This window comes from Sorex araneus, chromosome 4 (genome assembly GCF_027595985.1).
Source record: "Sorex araneus isolate mSorAra2 chromosome 4, mSorAra2.pri, whole genome shotgun sequence".
In the NCBI taxonomy this organism is placed as follows: domain Eukaryota; kingdom Metazoa; phylum Chordata; class Mammalia; order Eulipotyphla; family Soricidae; genus Sorex; species Sorex araneus.
In genome coordinates, this window is record NC_073305.1 from 28,100,095 (window position 1) to 28,118,291 (window position 18,197).

Here is an 18,197-nt window from a genome sequence, read left to right on the forward strand (position 1 = left end):
CAGAAGATGTATAGATTCCATATTGCACTAGTGCCTGAAAAGAAAATGAGCTTGGGGAGGTCTGACTCTTCTGGAGATTTTCTAGAATCGAGGGCAAATGGAATCTTACCATAAGGGCAGCTCCATTCTGCAAACTTGGATTTTAGTTAGTTTGTGGCTGGGTCTTTCCCACTTAACATTGTTCACTGAGTTGCATCATTAGCATGGAGATGCTTTGAAAATATATGAAGTAATATATGAATATGGATGCTTATAGATCAAGGAAATTTGACTTTAGTTCAACTATCCCAATTTATTGATGAGCACAAACAAGTTGGTTAATGTCATAAAATTAGCATCAGACTTAGAAGATTAATATACTTTTCCCAGGGCTGGAGAAATAGTATAGTAGGTACGACCCTTGAACAGCCAACCCAGGTTTATCTCTGGTACTCCTTGTGGTCCCATGAACCTGCCAGAAGTGATTCTTAAGTACAGAGTCAGGAGTAAACCCTGAGTATCACTGGGTGTGACTCCAAAATAAATAATAATAATAATAATAATATTAAGTAAAAAATCCTCTTTCCATATTTTTTCCATGTAACTTATGTGATAGGCAGTCTGCAAGAGGAGCCAATGATTCAGTTAGTCTTGTCTCCTGGTTTTCACACCGTGGTGTGATGATTCCACATTATATCATGATTGATTTATTTTGCCAACAATAATAGGACACTAATGGGCATAAAATTCTAGATGTTCTTTCTGTTTGGTTTTGGGCCACAGCTGGATGTGTTCAGGGTTACCCTTGCCTCTGCACACAGGAATCATTCCTAACAGGCTTGGGGAACCATATGGGATGCTGGGGATTGAACCTGGGTTGACTCCATGCAAGGCAAGTGCCTTACTCTATTATCTCTCTGACTTCCCAAAGTGTCTTCTTTTCCAAAGAATTGTTGCATGATATGGACCAACCCGTTCATTCCTAGAATGTTTTTCATACTGCAAATTATCACTTCTGGGATGAAGTAAAGGCTGGTGGAAGGTATAGCAAAAGAAACAAACTAATTTTCAATTTTCCATAAAACAAACAACCCCCCGCCCCGAAACTCAGAAAAAAAAAGAGCAGCAATTTTAAAACCTTCTATTCTAGAGGATTAGACCATGTTTGAAAATAAGGGTGTTGATTAAAGCATTCAGACTCTCAAGATTTCAAGCTAGGTCTTTGAGGATTTGGAATCAAACTGTTTATGTGAGCTAATATATGCATCAATTTCCATAGTTCATAATTTCTTTATGTATGCTCTATAGAAGACTAGCTCTCAATTATTGAATGATAGATTTTCAGTAATTAAGTACGTAAATAAGAGATTCAGTGAGAGTGGTAGAAAGTGTAGAAAGCAAAAGTTGGTAGAGCAGGAGGGGGCAAGAGAGAAATAGGACTATGAACAAATAATGTGGGAAACTAGACTGCAAAGATTAATGACTGGTTTGGAGGGCAGGAGTTTTGTTTTTGTTTTTGGTTGGCCACACCCAGTGGTGCTCAGGGTTTACCCCTAGCTCTGAACTGAGGGATCACTCCTCAGTCTGGGGACCCTCTGGAAGTGGACTGAATATGTATGAGTCAGCCAAGTGCAAGGATGAGAAGCAACCTGCCCCTCCACTCTACTTCCCTTTAGTCCCTTTTACACAAGTTTTAATTTTTTTGTTGCTTTTTTGTCACACCTAGCGATGTTCAGGAGTTACTCCTGGCTCTGCACTCAGGAATTACTCCTGACAGTGCTCAGGGGACCATATGGGATGTTGGGAATCGAACCGGGATGGGTCGCATGCAAGGCAAACGCCCTACCCGCTGTGCTATCTCTCCAGCCCCCCTTTTACAGAAGGTTTTAATGCCTTTCAGTTGCCTAAATGTCCAGTGATTCTCAACAGATAAGTTAGAACAAGGTCCTCTTTGTTGAACTTCCTGCTTTCTTGATACCTGGGCATTCCAGTGAGGGACAAGAACACTATAAAAATGCTTCCAGTCTGTAGCTCTAATCTGCCTCAAACCTATATTTAAAAATAAAGTTTGTTTGTTTGTTTGGGTTTTTTTTTTGCTTTTTGGGTCACAGCTGGCAATGCATAGGGGTCACTCCTGGTTCTCCACTCAGGAATTATCCCTGCAGTGCTCAGGAGACCATATGGGATGCTGGGAATCAAACCCGGGTCGGTCGCATGCAAGGCAAATGCCCTACCCGCTGTGTTATCACTCCAGCCTCTAAAAATAAAGTTTTATTGGAATACAACCATACCTATTCAAATGTATGCTGTGTGGCCACGCGACAGTGGCAAAGTTGAAGAAACCATGCAGCCCCCAAACTGATATTTATTGTATGCCCTATTATAGAAGCATTTTGCTTATTGCTGGCTTTGATCTTTTAGGTTATGTAGCACTTCCCGAAATTGATCCAAGAGCCAATTTTAATAGGCTATAGAGCAGGTCTGTTTTCTCTATAACACAGAATAAAGGAAAACTGATCATCTTAGCTTTGTTTATGGGCCTGTCTGTGCCCTCCCTCCCCTTAGCATCTCAGAAACTAAACTTCCTACACTGTGCTCTTTTGTAGCTGCTAGAGGAGGATTTCTGTTTCTTTTTTTTTTCTGAGACATGGAGTGGCAGATTGAGCCCAGTAGCTAAAGTGAATAAGTTCTTTTTTTGTAAGATACAGCGAGATCAAGTTGAGTTACAGAGAAAGCTGCATGATAACAGGAAGCTTATCATTTATTTACTGAGCATCCTGTTCGCCGTTTTTAGTCTTGTGCAGGAAGAGAACTGGAGGTTACCTTGGGCTCATGTCTTCAGAGACTCACAGTTCTGTCTCTTTGAAGAAAGTGACTGCAAGATATGTTAAATAATAGTGTGAACATTCAGGGACTTATTTTTTTTTTAAAGACCTAAAGCAGGAAAAAAATCCTGAATCTTTCTTTTCTATAATTCAGAATAATATCTTCTCTCTTAGGTATCATTATCAAGATATATGTTTTCTGCAGACTTGTACTTATATCTTGGTAAAAGAGGTATATAGTTTATGTGCTAGTAAAGAAAGTTATATTGCATATACATTATCCCAAAATTTAGCAGTAAAACCACAAAATGCTGAGGCTTTTGTGTATGTATGTACATATACAAAATATACACAAAATATGTGTATATTTTGCTTTTTGGGTCACACCCGACAATGCATAGGGGTTATTTCTGGATCTGCACTCAGAAGTTACTCCTGGTGGTGCTCAGGGGACCACATGGGATACTGGGAATCAACCTGGGTCAGCTGCATGCCAGACAAATGCCTTACCCACTGTGCTATCACTCTAGCCCCTTGTTGAGGATATTGAGGATAGGGAGTGAATACACTAGCAGATTGATTATGATTCAGGGTGTCTCATTGTCATAGTCAAACTATTAGCCAGATCTCTAGTCTCTGAAGACTTGACCAAAATCAAGGATGGGTTATTAATTTCATTTGTGTAAATTTAAATACCACATTCTAGGGACTCCCTATAGACTACATTGTAAGTCATCTGACAGTATGTACAATCCAGTGTTGTAAACATCATATCACTATTTCTACTATAATCTATTGGTGAAGCATATTGTTTCTATTATGTTAGGGAAGGGATTCCAAAACTGTTTGAATACTAGGAAGTAGGGGGTCATTTATAGGTCATTGTGGAACCTAAGTTATTCAGAGAGTCATATTTAGGAGAAGAAAACACTTATGTCATTCCTTGCTGCATTTAAAATCCAAGACTAGTGACTTGAATCCAAATCAACTCTGCCTACGCATGACAATTGCTAGTTTATAGAGCACTTTTTTCTTTTTTGTGAGAGATAAAAAGATAACCACCTTAGATAATTTACGTCTAGTTGAAATTACTCACTATAACTTTTTTTAAGAGTGAGACGATTTACTGATTTTGTCAGAAAATGTAGCATGACAATATATGATTTTTGTTTTATTTTGTGAATGGTGGCCTCATGCTGAGCACAGCCTGCATAGCCTGTTTACGGGCAGAAGAAATAGCACTCCTTGCAAAAGAGTTGTTTGCAAGTTAATCTCCTTCGTTGGACTGAAGATTCTTCAAGGGTTAGAATTGAGTCTCTTTGTTCATTTAACTCAAAATGAGTTTTTGAATATACTCCTTCAAAAGTGGTAATTCAAATATAGTGAGAATGTGGGGGAAACTGAATTCCTGTGCACTGTTGGTGGTGATAAAAATTGGTGCAACCATCCTGAAAAATGCTATGGAATTTTCTCAAGGAGCTATGGTCTGCTACACAATCCAGCAACCCACTTTGAGTATATATCCTAAGAATATGAGAACATTAATGCAATGTGTTAAATCTTCCTCTGTTGTCGATTTCAACTTTACTTACAATAGTTAAATATGGGAAAAGCCTATTGATCACATAAAGATGTTGGATATTTTTATAGTAAAATACTATTTAGAAATTTACAAAGAATTTTTTTTCTCTATATACAGCCTGGTGCCTCCCACCCCACAACCCCCAGTCTCTGCCATGTGGCAGAGTTTGGCAAGCTACCTGTGGCATATTCAATATGCCAAAAACAGTAACAACAAGTCTCAAAATGGAGACGTTACTCGGGCCGGGCCCGCTTGAGCAAATCGATGAACAACGGGACGACAGTGCTACAGTGCTACACAGCCTAGTGGAAGAAGCATGTAGAAATTATGCAAAACATAATAAGTCAAGTATTAGAAAGGAAAATTTTGGATGACCCTGCTTATGTGTGCAATAGAAGGGTATATGACATTGAGTAGACAAAATAAAAAGGATGAACCAGTGCACATTGATTATTAAACTAAGATTAGCTGAGGGGGAAAGGGTGTAAGGAATAGCAGCTATAAGGTTGTGGGTGTTTAAAAAACATTAACTTTAATACTGCTATATGAATAATAGTAAAACTGGTTTTAAAAAGCCAAAAAATGGCAAGAAAACTGCTTTTTTGTATGTACATTCAAATAAGGGACTTGAAAAATGTACAATAAAATAATATGAAAAATATCACTTCAGAGAGTAATAGGAGCTATGGAAAATTGTAATAAGGCTTTGGGAAAAAAGTGCCAGTAAGTGGCCTGGCATATGGTTCTTTGGGGCAGATTAGAGAAGAAAACACCTCTCTGGGGAGGATCTCATCCATTTTGTAATCCCCGTTGCTCATGGAGTGCTTTGAACATACTAAGTATTCAATAGAATGCTTATAAAGTTCAAGTGAAGAACCAAAGAACTAGCGAAGAAAATCCCCCAGAGCACCATTTTTATTTCAATGAACACATATAGTGTTTTAACTCCTCGTGTAAGACGGAGTCTGAATTATTCTACATCTGCGTTTTTGTAGGCAAAGCACTAAGACCTGGTTAGGGCTTCTTAAACAAGACTCATTTATTTCTCTACCAGCACTGGAGAATAAATAAAACCCAGAGACAAAGCCTATTGAACACACTAAATCAATCTTTAGTGCTTAATTGTATTGAGATTCTCACCTTTTAATTTATTTTTTTGCAAGGAGGCTAGCTTAGATTTATTTTATTTTACATATGTATTGGAATGTGTAGCTCGTCCAGTTTCAGATTTCGCAACTTCAGAAGGAAAACTGTGGAGATTTTGAATTGACTGAAAAACTAGAAACTAGGGCATGCTCCAGAGAGAGGTTAAATGCAACTGGGTGATTTAATGGAGAAACAAATGCCAAATGCCAAAGAAAGTTTAGCATTAAAAGAAGATGAAGAATATGTAAGCTGCTTGTCATGTGTCATAATGATCTGGGCTTTTATTGGAACTGAAAAAAATTTAGATCGGTTTTCAGGTAGTATCCTTTACTTAATTGTTAAGTGGTATTATGTGTCAGATCTCCTCCTCGACTGAGCTAGTTCAATCCAGAGTTCTGGTAATTTACTAAAATGAGGAATACTAGCCTATGATTATATTTATAAAGGATAAGAAGAATGGAGACTATTTCATACGTATTTCAGTGACAGATATATGTGGGCCAGAAAGGACAAATTGACATAGTAATTCATTGATGTGGGTTCCAGGATATCCCAGCTATAATGAGGAAATCAACCCCGCCTACCAGCATATATGTTAAAGAGACTGTAGAAATTAACCCTATGCCATTTTTTTCTTTCTTTTTTAAACTTAGTTTTGTGCCCTTTCCTCTTTATCAATTTTCTTAACATGGCTTCTACGAGTACTACTTGTGATTTTTTTTTAATTGAGTGGGGCAGCTACTTATAAAGCTATGGGGGTATTGCCTTTACTGTTCACACTCCAGTAATTTCTTGCTCTGGAAGAAAGGTCTTCTTTCCATACCGTGCTTCTTAAAAATGTTACTGCTGTCTAGGCTATTTGCTTTCTGAGTCTTGTTTCCTGCATGATTCATCCCTTTGGGGTTGGAAACATGATTTTCCATCGGAAATTAAAATCCCAAAAGTCATGCCTTCCATCCAAAGTTCAGTCTGTCTGAATAACCCATGTTAGTTCCTGGATTGAGTTTGTCAATGACTTCTTCTGCTAAGATGTTAAATACAGATGGCTAATTGGCACCTTCTAATTCAGTTGTTTTTTAAAATTTATCCTCCTTTAAATATGCTCATGGTTTAATGCAAAAAAAACTTCAGCTACTGAAAAATGTGCATGTTCCCAAAGTTTCTTGTCTTATGGTGATGGACAATTAGGCTGCAAGGAAGCTGGCCAAACTAAGGACTGTTAGGAGAGGAAGTATGCTGCTGACTCGCTGGCTTCAGTCTAGCCTCTGGCAGCTTCCCTCAATTATAAACTGCTATTGAATTGGGACTATCTTCCAGGTTTCTGTATAGCAGTGTTTCCTTTGTTTAACTGAATAGTCTGTAGAAAGGAAGTTGCTGAGTAACATTCTACGTCTTTTGTCATTAAAATGTCCTAGTCTTGTCCTTCTGAACTCTCTTAAGTATATCCACTTATAGAAGTAAAGTGTATTTCCACAACTCTTTCTTGTGTAAAATAGAGGGTAAAAACACTAAATCTGGTACAATTTCAGTTTAAGTATTTGTCTGACTTCTAGCTTCTCTGCCTTCCTTGGAAGATTGTCTCTCAAAGTTCTCTCAAAGTCACCTTTCTGGGTATTTCTGAGACATTTCATGCAATAAGGAACTTAGCCTATATTCTGAACTTCATACTCTCGTCTTTCAAATTTAGCATCTGGTATTTCCTATGAAGCTAAATTGAGAAACCATCCCATCTGCTACTCAAAAAACCTGGACCCCTCGCTCTATGCTTTCTAAAAATCACAGTGGTCATTGGTAATCTCAAATTCTACCTGGTTTGTCCTCACAAATGTCACTTTTAAGCTGGACTGATAGTACAGTGGGTATGATGCTTGCCTTGCATATGGCTAGCCTGGGTCCAGTCCCTGGCAATGTATACAATTCCCAAAGCTCTGCCAGGAATGATCCCTGAGCACAGAGCACAGAGCCAGAACTAAGCTTTGAGCATCTGTAAAAAACTAAGGCTCGCCGAGGGGCGCGCGCACTCGTGGGCTCTCTGGGCGGCTCTGTCTCACCGCCTGCGATCGGTGCCCCGGAACCGCTGTGTGTGCTGTCGGTCAGGGGCAGGCGACGGAAGGAAGAAGGCCAAACTGGTTGCTCAATCAGTTTATTTCATTCTCTCTCTATTCTTCTCTCCCGGCTTTGGATTTCTCTCTGGATCTGTGGATATGGCACCCAACCCACTTACAGCCTAGTTAAATCGCCCCAGCACGAGGGGGTTGGTGTGTACACATAGGAGTGGTCACCATCAATAAGGTTGAGGTTCCTTTCCCTTAGGGGATGCTTCTCCTAGGACTTAATTCTCTTTCAGCAGGAGGATCCACCCAAGGGCGGAGTCCCATGAGTGTGTTTCTCTTCTCCTCAGCCAGCAAACATATAAGAATTCATAATATTAATCATTTTGTATGGACACAATAAGAGATGCATTAAAGCTTATAGAATAGCTCTCCTGGGGCCATCTCAATCTCAGACTACAGTGTTTCCTATCCCTAGCAGGGTCCTAGTATCGTCATTACTTTAGGATCATGATAGCATTTGTCTATGATCAACCTCTTAACTTATAGTTAAGAATTAGGCACTTTGGCCAGGCCCATTTCAATGGCAGGGTAGCATACAACTCACCGCTTGCCCTGGATCCATCCCATCCCTCGTCGGGACCCTGCTTTTTGGGGTGCTAGGAACTGAGGGCCACTGAGGCTTAAGTGGAGAAAGCAGATGCCCGGGAGGGAATAATATTCGAGGCCAATTAAATCCCAGGTTACAAAAGCATAATATTGTCTTCTCGTGTCCATACAAAAAGGACATTGCTCTAAAGTAAATTATTCAAAAGGCACAAGAAGAGGAGAAAGGCAATATTAACTTATATAATATAAATTCAGTATCCTAGGTAGGTCTGACCTTACAAATTAGCAGAGTCAGATTAAGGGAAAACCGCAGATGAACTGTTTTGGGTAAGAGAGCATGGAAAAGTGATTATAGCTAAGCAAAGGGATGGGAGAGATTTGGGAACACCTTGATGGGTGTGACTGGGGTAAGCCTAAACTCCGGGAAAAACCGGGACAAGCTACTCATGGCAAGGGGGAGAGGACAAAGTAATGCCATCCTACAGCATCTCCTGGTGTGGATCCCAAACTAACTAATCTCTATCTCTATCATCTCTATCTCTATTTCTATCTATTTACTATCTATCTATCTATCTATCTATCTATCTATCTATCTATCTATCTATCTATCTATCTATCTATCTATCTATCATCTATCTATCCAAAGTGTCCATGTTAGTGGTCACAGGTCTGTTTCAGTAGTAGAGCACAAGCTCTGCATGTGTGAGGCTAGGTTTTATTTTTTCCCTGGCACTCTCAGGGAGGGTATAGGATCCCAGATGCTCTGCATTTTCCCATAACCTTGTGGAATTTAGTTTAAAAGGAAGCTGCATTTAGAAGGCAATTATAGGACTGTGATATGTTTTGAAAAGGAGTAAGTACAGATGTACTGAGATTATAAGAAGGACAATAACCTTTTCCTGAAATTCAGTGAAGGTTATCCAAGGACAAGCATAGGTGTTTAAACTGAAACCCTTACTTAACTATTTAATTGGCTGTGGTGGTTCAAGGCACAATCTATAGCCGTAGATTAAAAATCAGATTCTTTTTTTCCCCAAGCATCTTTCCACAATTTTCTGAAATATTTCTCTAGAGTTTGAGAGTTCATTATATCTATTTAGAGAAAACAGCTACAAATAATATACGTAGGTTTTCACCTTATATTTGTCTGTCAATGAGTGTATTTGACAGGAGAAAATTCCACTGGTACTATTATGAGCTTTAAAAATGGTTTTGCTCCTAAGATTTAATGTGAATCAATTGTAGAACCTCTTAATAATGCAAATTACTGGATCCCACTCCTGAGGATTTGTAAATTTGTAAGGTCAGAGGATTTACACATAAACCCACATGGCTAGTGTCTTTCTGGATTTTCCTTTGATTAGTCACTGATTGTAAAGGCTATAATAGGAGGGAAATGAGAATATGAACAAAGGTCTGGCTTTCTAGGTAAGCTAATTTTTATCTAAACTGAAATGCAAGCCATGTCCTTTGGCTCATTTATTAAGAAATGAAATTGAATTTTGTGTTTTGTTTTGGAGGCTGGTGTTTTAATCCATTGAAGCTGTGGCACAATTCTCAACATAGACAAGTCTTTACATGTGGTGATTAATGCTTATTGGTTGTCTTTCTTACCTTATAAAAGTATTCTTAACACTAGAAAGGACATGACTTATGTGATTAGCAATAGACTGCAATTATAATTATAAAGATAGATATATTTGTGTCAATGCTAAAATGTGCTGTGACCTTTAAGAAAAAGTGAGGCATAGTCATGGAAGTATTATGGTGCTTATCAAGAGGAAATAGATATGCATTTTATATTGAGTTATAATGAGTTCAAATCCATAAGTGTTTATATTTTGCACATCCTACTTCAAGGCTCATTAATCATTTCGGTTGTAAGCAACAGGCTACGGGCTACACGTCTCTTTCCTTTGATTATGTTTTGAATGTCAGTGTTCATAACTCTATTTTGATTACTGAAATCTTGATTTAAAAATTAAGGTTCTTAAGAAGTTAAGAGATAGAAACATTGGTGAAAATGGGGTGAAATAATCACCTTTGCTCACTCTTGGTAAAAAGATAAATTGCGCTATTATGGAAAATGGTATAGAGTTTCCTCAAAAATTAAAACCAGAGCACCATATGATCCAGCAATTCTACTTCTGAAAATATTGTTAAAGGAAATAAAAACAGAGTGTTTTAAGAGGAATCTGCATATTTGTGTTTATTGTAGGTTTATTCAGAAGAGTTAGAATGTGGAAGCAATATATTTATCAATGAATGAGTTGATAAAGAAGATTTACTTTTAAAAATAAAATAGTATTCCATTGTTTGTACACTCACAAACACTAGAACATTATTCATTCACAAGAAAGATGGATGCCTATCATTTGTGACAATAGGCAATAACAGATAGACCTTGGGGGAATTACTCTAAGTATTGTAAGTCAGAAGAGGACAATTTCTGTATGACATCACATCTATCTGTAATCTAAATTAAAGAGATGCATAAAAACAGGAAAGAATGGTGGTAACCAAGGAATGGGCAGAGGGGAATCAGGCAGATGTTAATTCAGGGTACAAAATTGCAGCTAGTAGAAAAATGAGTCCTGAAGATTGGATTTTTATGCTCAGTGTAGAGATTATAGACAAGAGAACCAAATTTTAATCTTGCAAATCGCTAAGACACTAGATTTTAAATGTTCTCACTATAAAAATGAAATGGTATCCATGCAACATAGAAGAGGTATTATGAAAAAAAAGAAGAGGTATTATGAACAATGGTATTCATATGTGTGAATTTTATCTAAATTTTTAAAAAACTAAACTGAGGTCAGGATGATAGCTCAGAGAGAGAAAAAAACAAGATATGCATGTGTTAATCATGTATTGTGTCATGTATTTTGCCAGGACTGGTGCAATAGCACTGCAGGTAGGGGGTTTGCCTTGCTCACAGCTGACCCACGTTCAATTTCTCCATTCCTCTCGGAGAGCCGGGCAAGCTACCAAGAGTATCCCGCCCATATGGCAGAGCCTGGCAGGCTACCCATGGCGTATTTGATATGCCAAAAACAGTAACAACGAGTCTCACAATGGAGACGTTACTGGTGCTTGCTCGAACAAATCGATGAACAATGCGACGGCAGTGCTACAGTGGTGCAATTATGCCAGGCATAACATAACCACTCTCTTCTTCAGCACTGCTGGTTGTGTACCTCATGACCCCCAACACCATTGGATCTAAGCAATGAAGCCCCATCTTTGGGCAAATTTTGCCAGCAGTGTCCCTTGGAATATCTAGCATTGTTGGGAGGCCACTCTTTATATATTAAAAATAAACAAGTTTCTGTAGGACTGCAACCCAATCAAAAATAGCTTCATAGTGTATCTCATCGTGATTCAATAAAAAATGAAACATAAATAAACAAGTTTAATTTTATGCTACTAAATATAAATTACCATTGCAATTTGCAAAGCCAATACTATGCCTTAAAACAATTTGGATGATATTCTCATGACAACCTCAAGACACCATGCCTCGAAATTAGACTGATAGTAAATTTAATGATCTATGAATTAAAGAAACTTGGAGAGACTCTTCTGAAGCTCAAATTGTTAAACTGGAAAACTAAGTGATAGCCAATTCCTAACATTTTAAGGAAGATAGGCTGTGCAAAAATATTCAGGATCATTTTGTTTTGGGAGCACACCTGGCAGTGCTCAGGGTTTAACCCTGGGTCTGTGCTCACAGATTACTCTCAGCAAGGCATGGGGGATCATACGGGGTACTGGAATCAAACCTAGTTCTGCTACAATTCAAGGTAAGCACCTTACCCACTATACTATGGTTCTGGCCCTTCTGCAGAAATATTCAGGCAAGGCCCTAATTTGCATTATCACCATTGCTAACAAACATGGTTTAGAAAGTTTCTTTGTCATTTTAAATATAAAATATTGATTGAAACGGATCTAGTCTCTTCATAGTAATTCAATATTGCCACTCTAATCAGTCATATTTATGTGCTTTTTAAGTGCATATTAATGTGATTGAATGGATTTGGGACCAGACAGGGGAAAAATGGGACCATCTAATTTCATCTTAATACATAATTGAAAAATTAACACCATGGAAATCGCATGGCCATTCAGTGACTATGTTTGATATAACTGGAGTTTATTTTTATTGCTTCTCATTGTGAATATGTGAATAAGCATTCAGTTTAAATTTCAACTACATCCCTGGTAATCTTCCTTTATCCAAGTTGAAAGCTTGGGTACTTCTCCAATCCATTGCTAACGGGTCTAATTCCATTTACCTCCTTGGGACAAGAGAAACTGGAGAGCTTGAGAGTTGATCCTCACCCTGCAGTCTTAGATTGGCAGATGCTTGAGGGGATGAATTGAGGAGGCAGAGCACTGATTTAGCTATGTGCCAACCTCCCTTGGCAGAGATTCAGGAAAGCTGTCAGAATCAGGAAAGGCCAGCACAGAGTTAGAGGAGAATCCTGAAAGGCAGATGGAATGCAATAATCGTGAATGCAGGAGTTGGCAATACAATATTGGTTGATTGATCATTTTTCAAATATACTAGTCACTTTTATATCTTCTTGCCTGTATCATTCTGTTTCCTCTGACTGAAGCATTCACATGGTTCTAAGAAATTGGAGTTTTGTAACTTGAATCATAAGTTGGATGAGTTAGCAGACAGTAGCAGACAGAATACATTAATGTGCTGTATAATAAAATAACATATGATTATATTCTGTTATAATAAAAATGAGGGCTTAGTGGATATTAGCAGACTGAAACTGTTCAAATGCTTAGTGAGATCAGCCTTAGCAGTGAGATCTGTTCTTTTGACCTTTTTCCTCATGGTCACAAATCGGTTGCTCTAGCTCTGTGTAACATGTCTGCCTTTAGAAAGGAGAACCATGGGGCAAGTAATATATATATATATGTATATATATGTATATATATACATATATATATATGTGTGTGTGTGTGTGTGTATGTGTGTGGTGTATGTGTGTGTGTATATTTTAAATCAGAAAGGCAAAGGGCTTTCCAGAACTACCTCCCCGAAGAATTAGGCTTGCATCTCATTGTCAGAGTTAGCAGGAAATAATGCTGATAAAGCAAGTACATAGTTTTTCTAGACCTCATGGTAGAGAGATAGAAATGTGGCAGGGGTGGGCGGCGGGGGAAGAAACAAGGAGGGAGAGAAGGTGGGAAAGGGTTTAAAACGTTTGAAGTGGGAAAGTCAAGGGCTATTCTGTGGCATCTTGTAAGTTGGGGAAGTAGTGGCATTGATATTGTTAGTTCTTTCGAAGACTAGGTATCATTTTATTATAATAATTGTCAATGGTCAAATTGCCTCACATATTGAATATTCGTATACCAGTTTTGCATCACATGGAAACTTATAACATTGGGTCGCATTTTCTGCTTTTGAATGGTGCCTTATGTTTACATAGTATTTTCTGTATGAAGGTCTTCACATCTAGATTTGATTGTTTGAGGATTCTCCTGCCACAAAAGTTCTTATTCTAGTCTCCTAGAGGAGAAAGTTGAGACAGACTGTACTTGTTTTTGTACCAGGTTGAACAACAAGTACAAACTGAGAAGTAGATCTGGGTGTTTTATACCTGGAGTTTATGTTATTGTACTGGCCGATGATAACAGATTTTAATGAATTAAAACATAAAGATCAGACAGCCTAATATGTGTTCATTTTTTTTTGTGCTTTATTCAGTAGACACAGAGCAAGTCATTTGCTTTGATACTTCTCAAGTATATTAGACTATGAGATAGCATGAAGTACTTTTTTCCTTCCTTTATTTCAGAGATCTTCAGCAAGCAAGTCTTCAAGTACTCCTTCCTACAGCAGATGGTCCGGTTCACAGCCCCATCAGGTAAAAAGATCTTTTTTTGAGAAACTTGACATCTCTTTTGTGAAGTTTGCTTTATCTTACGATTATTTCATTACAAGGTAAACGTGGACGATTTGGGCACTTGATATATTCTCATTTCATACCAAACGCCGGTCCCATTCCCTATGACTTGTTTTCTGTATCTTGGGTTTTCTAGTCAGGGCTCAGTGAGGGAAATAATGAGAGGAAAATGTTGAAAGGGCCACGTTCCAAGTCCTCAGTGGTTAGCTGATTAAACCAATTTAGCAATTATTGGAAGTGACTTTGCCTTCTAATTTTCTTCAACCTAAGATTGCCCCTTCTGTCTCTCTTATTCCAGGGAGTCTTGTTTGTCCCAATGTGTATGGCACATGGTGTCTCTCTAGAGTGTACAACCAATACATCAGAAAGCATGCTAAGATGACAAAGAATCACCTTTGGGCCTAGTCACTCGGGGTGATTTAATAACACTGAACATTATTTAACCTCTTTAGTCAAAGGTAAGCCTGCTGAGTGCTGCCATGTCTCTAGGTGTAAACAAAGTAGAGTCTTTCCTGTTGAGGAACAGTCTGTACACTCTGCTACAACCCCATGACCACATGGGCTTCTTCTTACAGCAGCATATGGTGAGAGCTATCTTTGGACTCTGAGATCTAGGTAGGACTTGTGTTCAGATTTCCTACTAGCCAGAAAACCTAGAGGAAATCTCCTATTCATCTTTTGCTTTCTTAGTCAGAATTTTCATTCAGATGGCTTAAGTCATTTACACTGGTTATGATAATTATGAGCAGGAAGGTGAATAAATAGTTTTCATTCACAATCTTCCTCCCCATTTTTTTGACTCTGTGTACAAATTTATCATTAATAGTAATTTTCTCTAACAGCCTAATGCAAGAGCTCTTTTTCTCTCCCCTTCTTTAATCTCATTTCCCCACAATTACCAGTTAGTGTATATAAAATGAAATGATGTCAAAAAGTGATAAAAATAAACTCTCCCTTTATGCAATATTTTAGATTGGCAAAATTTGAGGTGATAACTGTTCTTCCACCAATTTGCCTGGAAGGTTGTGTCTCTATAAATGTGGTCTAATAGCTGAGGTGGCACATAGAGAGGGGACAGTGACTTGGTTTAAGAGGAGTTGCTTTGAAAATCCAGGATGGGGAGCTCGAGATACAGTACAGCTTGTAGGGCACTTGCCTTGCACACAGTTAACCTGGATTCAATTCTCAGCACTCCATATGGTCTCCCGAGCCTTGCTGGGAGTGATTCTGAGCTCAGAGACAGGAGTTAACCTTGAGCAGAGACAGGTGTGGCCCACCCTCAAATAAATTTTTTAAAATCCAGGGTTTTTTTTTTTACTAAACTGTAGGCCTATTCTCAAAATACATGTGGGGTTATGATTTTCTGATTCTGCTTGAAGGATTTCTAGAGACCTACAGAAAATCATCTACACATACTTACCCAGAAAGAAAAAGACTATGGAACTATTCTAATCTAATCTTCACTGTCTAAGGAAAGCAAGATTCAGAGATAATATTATCTAAGATGATATGAATTTAGTTGGTCTTGGACTCGAGAGTTTTTCTCCTTAGAACTTTTAAATTTATATATAACTTCCAAGAGAAACACTGTAATGTACTAATTTTTCAACATTGCTAGTCCTGGCAGACTTTTTATGCAGTATGCAATGAGTTGAAAAAAATGAACATCAGATAGTATTTGGAACAATCCTTGGTTCTGAGAATTCTTTTAATTTGCTATTGTAACCTGGGAATTATAGATAGAAACAATTTAGTTTTTAATATCTTTGGCAGATTAACATGGCTAACATTTGAGATATCTATATGTATATGTACATATATATACACATACATTTTTCTTTGAATTGTTTTACTTTGAATTGTCTTATATATAAATTCCAAAGTGGAAGAAGAACAGAAGAGGTATTCCGTTTTACCTATTCATCCTTTCATATTTTGCAATAAATCTGGCTATGTAGGAGATCTTCAATATTAGCAGTACCTTTTTGATTTGGGGATATAACAGTGAAACTAGTATTGCTGCTTCTCTTGTATTAGGGGTTCTTTTGAGTTCTGAGTGAAAGGAGTGCCATACATTTTAGAATCTGTATCTTTTCTCGCTCATGTTTGTTGTGTTGGCCCCTTACCCATTTACTTTCTGATGGGCTCTCCATGCCCATTCTTTAACATTGAGTTGTTAATGGACCATATGTAGGTTCTATCAAGGGGACGTATTGTTGTCATATTGGAAAGAGAGAGAGAAGAAGAAAGAAAACTAAGATACATTTCTTGTCTGATTGCTTGGAACAGTTGGTTTCCATGGTCTGAATCTCTGTTTGGATTCAGTTTTATGAACAGCCTTGTTTTCAGAATCTAGTATAATTGTCCCTTCCCCTGCCTCTCTCCCTCAACTTCAGAGACCTTTCAACTTCTCTAACTCTATGTAATTTGGTTTATTAGCTCTCTCAACACTATGATAACTTGTTCTCTGTGTTAAATACCTTCTCTGGTTTTCCCACTGACACCTACTATGGTGTGATGAACTTCATTCTTTTGTTTCTATAGAAAGAGTTTTTTAAGTTTATAAATATTATGTGACTATTTTTAGACTCAGTAGACTTGCAGCTGCTGAAAATATAAAGATTTATTCTTTTGAGTTAGCTTGGTGGGTGGTAATCCTTTTTCACTCCTATCCCATACAGAATAATTCTTCTTTGTGACTTACGCTTTAATCCTTCCTTTAAAAATTTGTATTTATTACAAAAACCTTTGTCTGTTGGATTTGTAGTGTAATTGCTTATTGGCTGCAGCTTTTGGAAGTACCTACATCAATCCTCAGCTCGAGGTTGAGAGTACAAGTACAACTGAAGACTTGATTCCAGTTTTGTGTCTTCAGTTCTGTCTTGGATTCCAGCTTCGTGCCTTCCTCTGTTTTTTGGCAGTACAAGAACTCTGAGCAAACAAATTACCATAGATTTATGTTTCCTAAGAAATAGTGAGGGAATAAAAATGTCCCTGAGAAATCTTTAAAAAAAAAGAAAATGTGGGGGAAATCTAGGAGAAAATATTAGGAAAAAAGGAAACTTCTCATGGATTTATATTTACCTAGAATTTAAGTGAATCTTATTCTATTTGCTTTTGAATCCTAGTTGACAATTTCAGATAGACACGAGCTGATACTGTACTGTAATAAATCTTCACATAGGAACTACACATTTGTGAATCAATGTCGTTACCCTTATTTCATTATCATAATACTTAATATTTATTGAATTCTTGCTATGTAGTGCCTGCCTTCTAGTTTGTCTATATGCACTACCTCATTTAATTCCTTTAATATTTTAGGAGGGATGTGATATTTTATAACAGGGAACTGACAACTCAGACATGTAGTAATTTGTCCACCTCAGAGTTTGTTTTATTAGAATTTTTCACGAAAAATTTTAGTCGAATTTAAGGCCATTAAGACCCTTTTAAATGAATAGTTCTATTTTGGACTAAGCAAACCAACATTTCCAAACCAAGACTTTGATAATTATTTTGCATAAATAATTTTCTTTTTTTGATGTCTATTTAAGCACAGATAAGTCTATTTACAAACAAACCATTTTGAAAACATATGCTTTAATTTATTAGTAATTCTTATTTTAAAATGTGTCATGCAATGTTTTATTTGGATTAACTTGAAAACCCTCTTTTGCAGAAGATGACCTGGGCCACACCCAGCAGTACTCAGGACTTACTTCTTGCTCTATGCTTAGGAATCATTTCTGGCAGTAGTGAGGGGTTGACCATATGCATTACCAAGGACTGTACAATTCAGAATTGGCTACATGCAAGGCAAGCGCTTTAATCCAAGTGATATGTGTTTGACCCCGAAAAACCTCATCTTTTTCAAAACTGATTTGGCTGCACGCAAGACAAGTCCCCTTCCTGGTATACAAAAAGCTCATTTTATTAAAAATTAAAAAGAAATAATCTCCTTCAGGTATGTAGCTTCTAAGAAGGGAACATGGAATTTTATATGCTTAGACATGTCTGCAAAAGAAAAGTCATGAGTTTAAATAAATGAGACAGAATGATGAGAATG

The 18,197-nt window shown here is 37.5% G+C and overlaps 1 protein-coding gene across 1 annotated transcript in view; it reads left to right on the forward strand.

The window, feature by feature from the left end:
- The window catches only part of LOC129404219 (uncharacterized), a 654,811-nt gene that overhangs the window by 308,244 nt on the left and 328,370 nt on the right, over window positions 1-18,197 (forward strand). Inside the window, exon 3 of the mRNA XM_055135094.1 lies at window positions 14,021-14,089. Within this exon, the coding sequence (XP_054991069.1) occupies window positions 14,021-14,089 (69 nt within the window). The remainder of the gene's footprint in view (window positions 1-14,020; window positions 14,090-18,197) is intronic.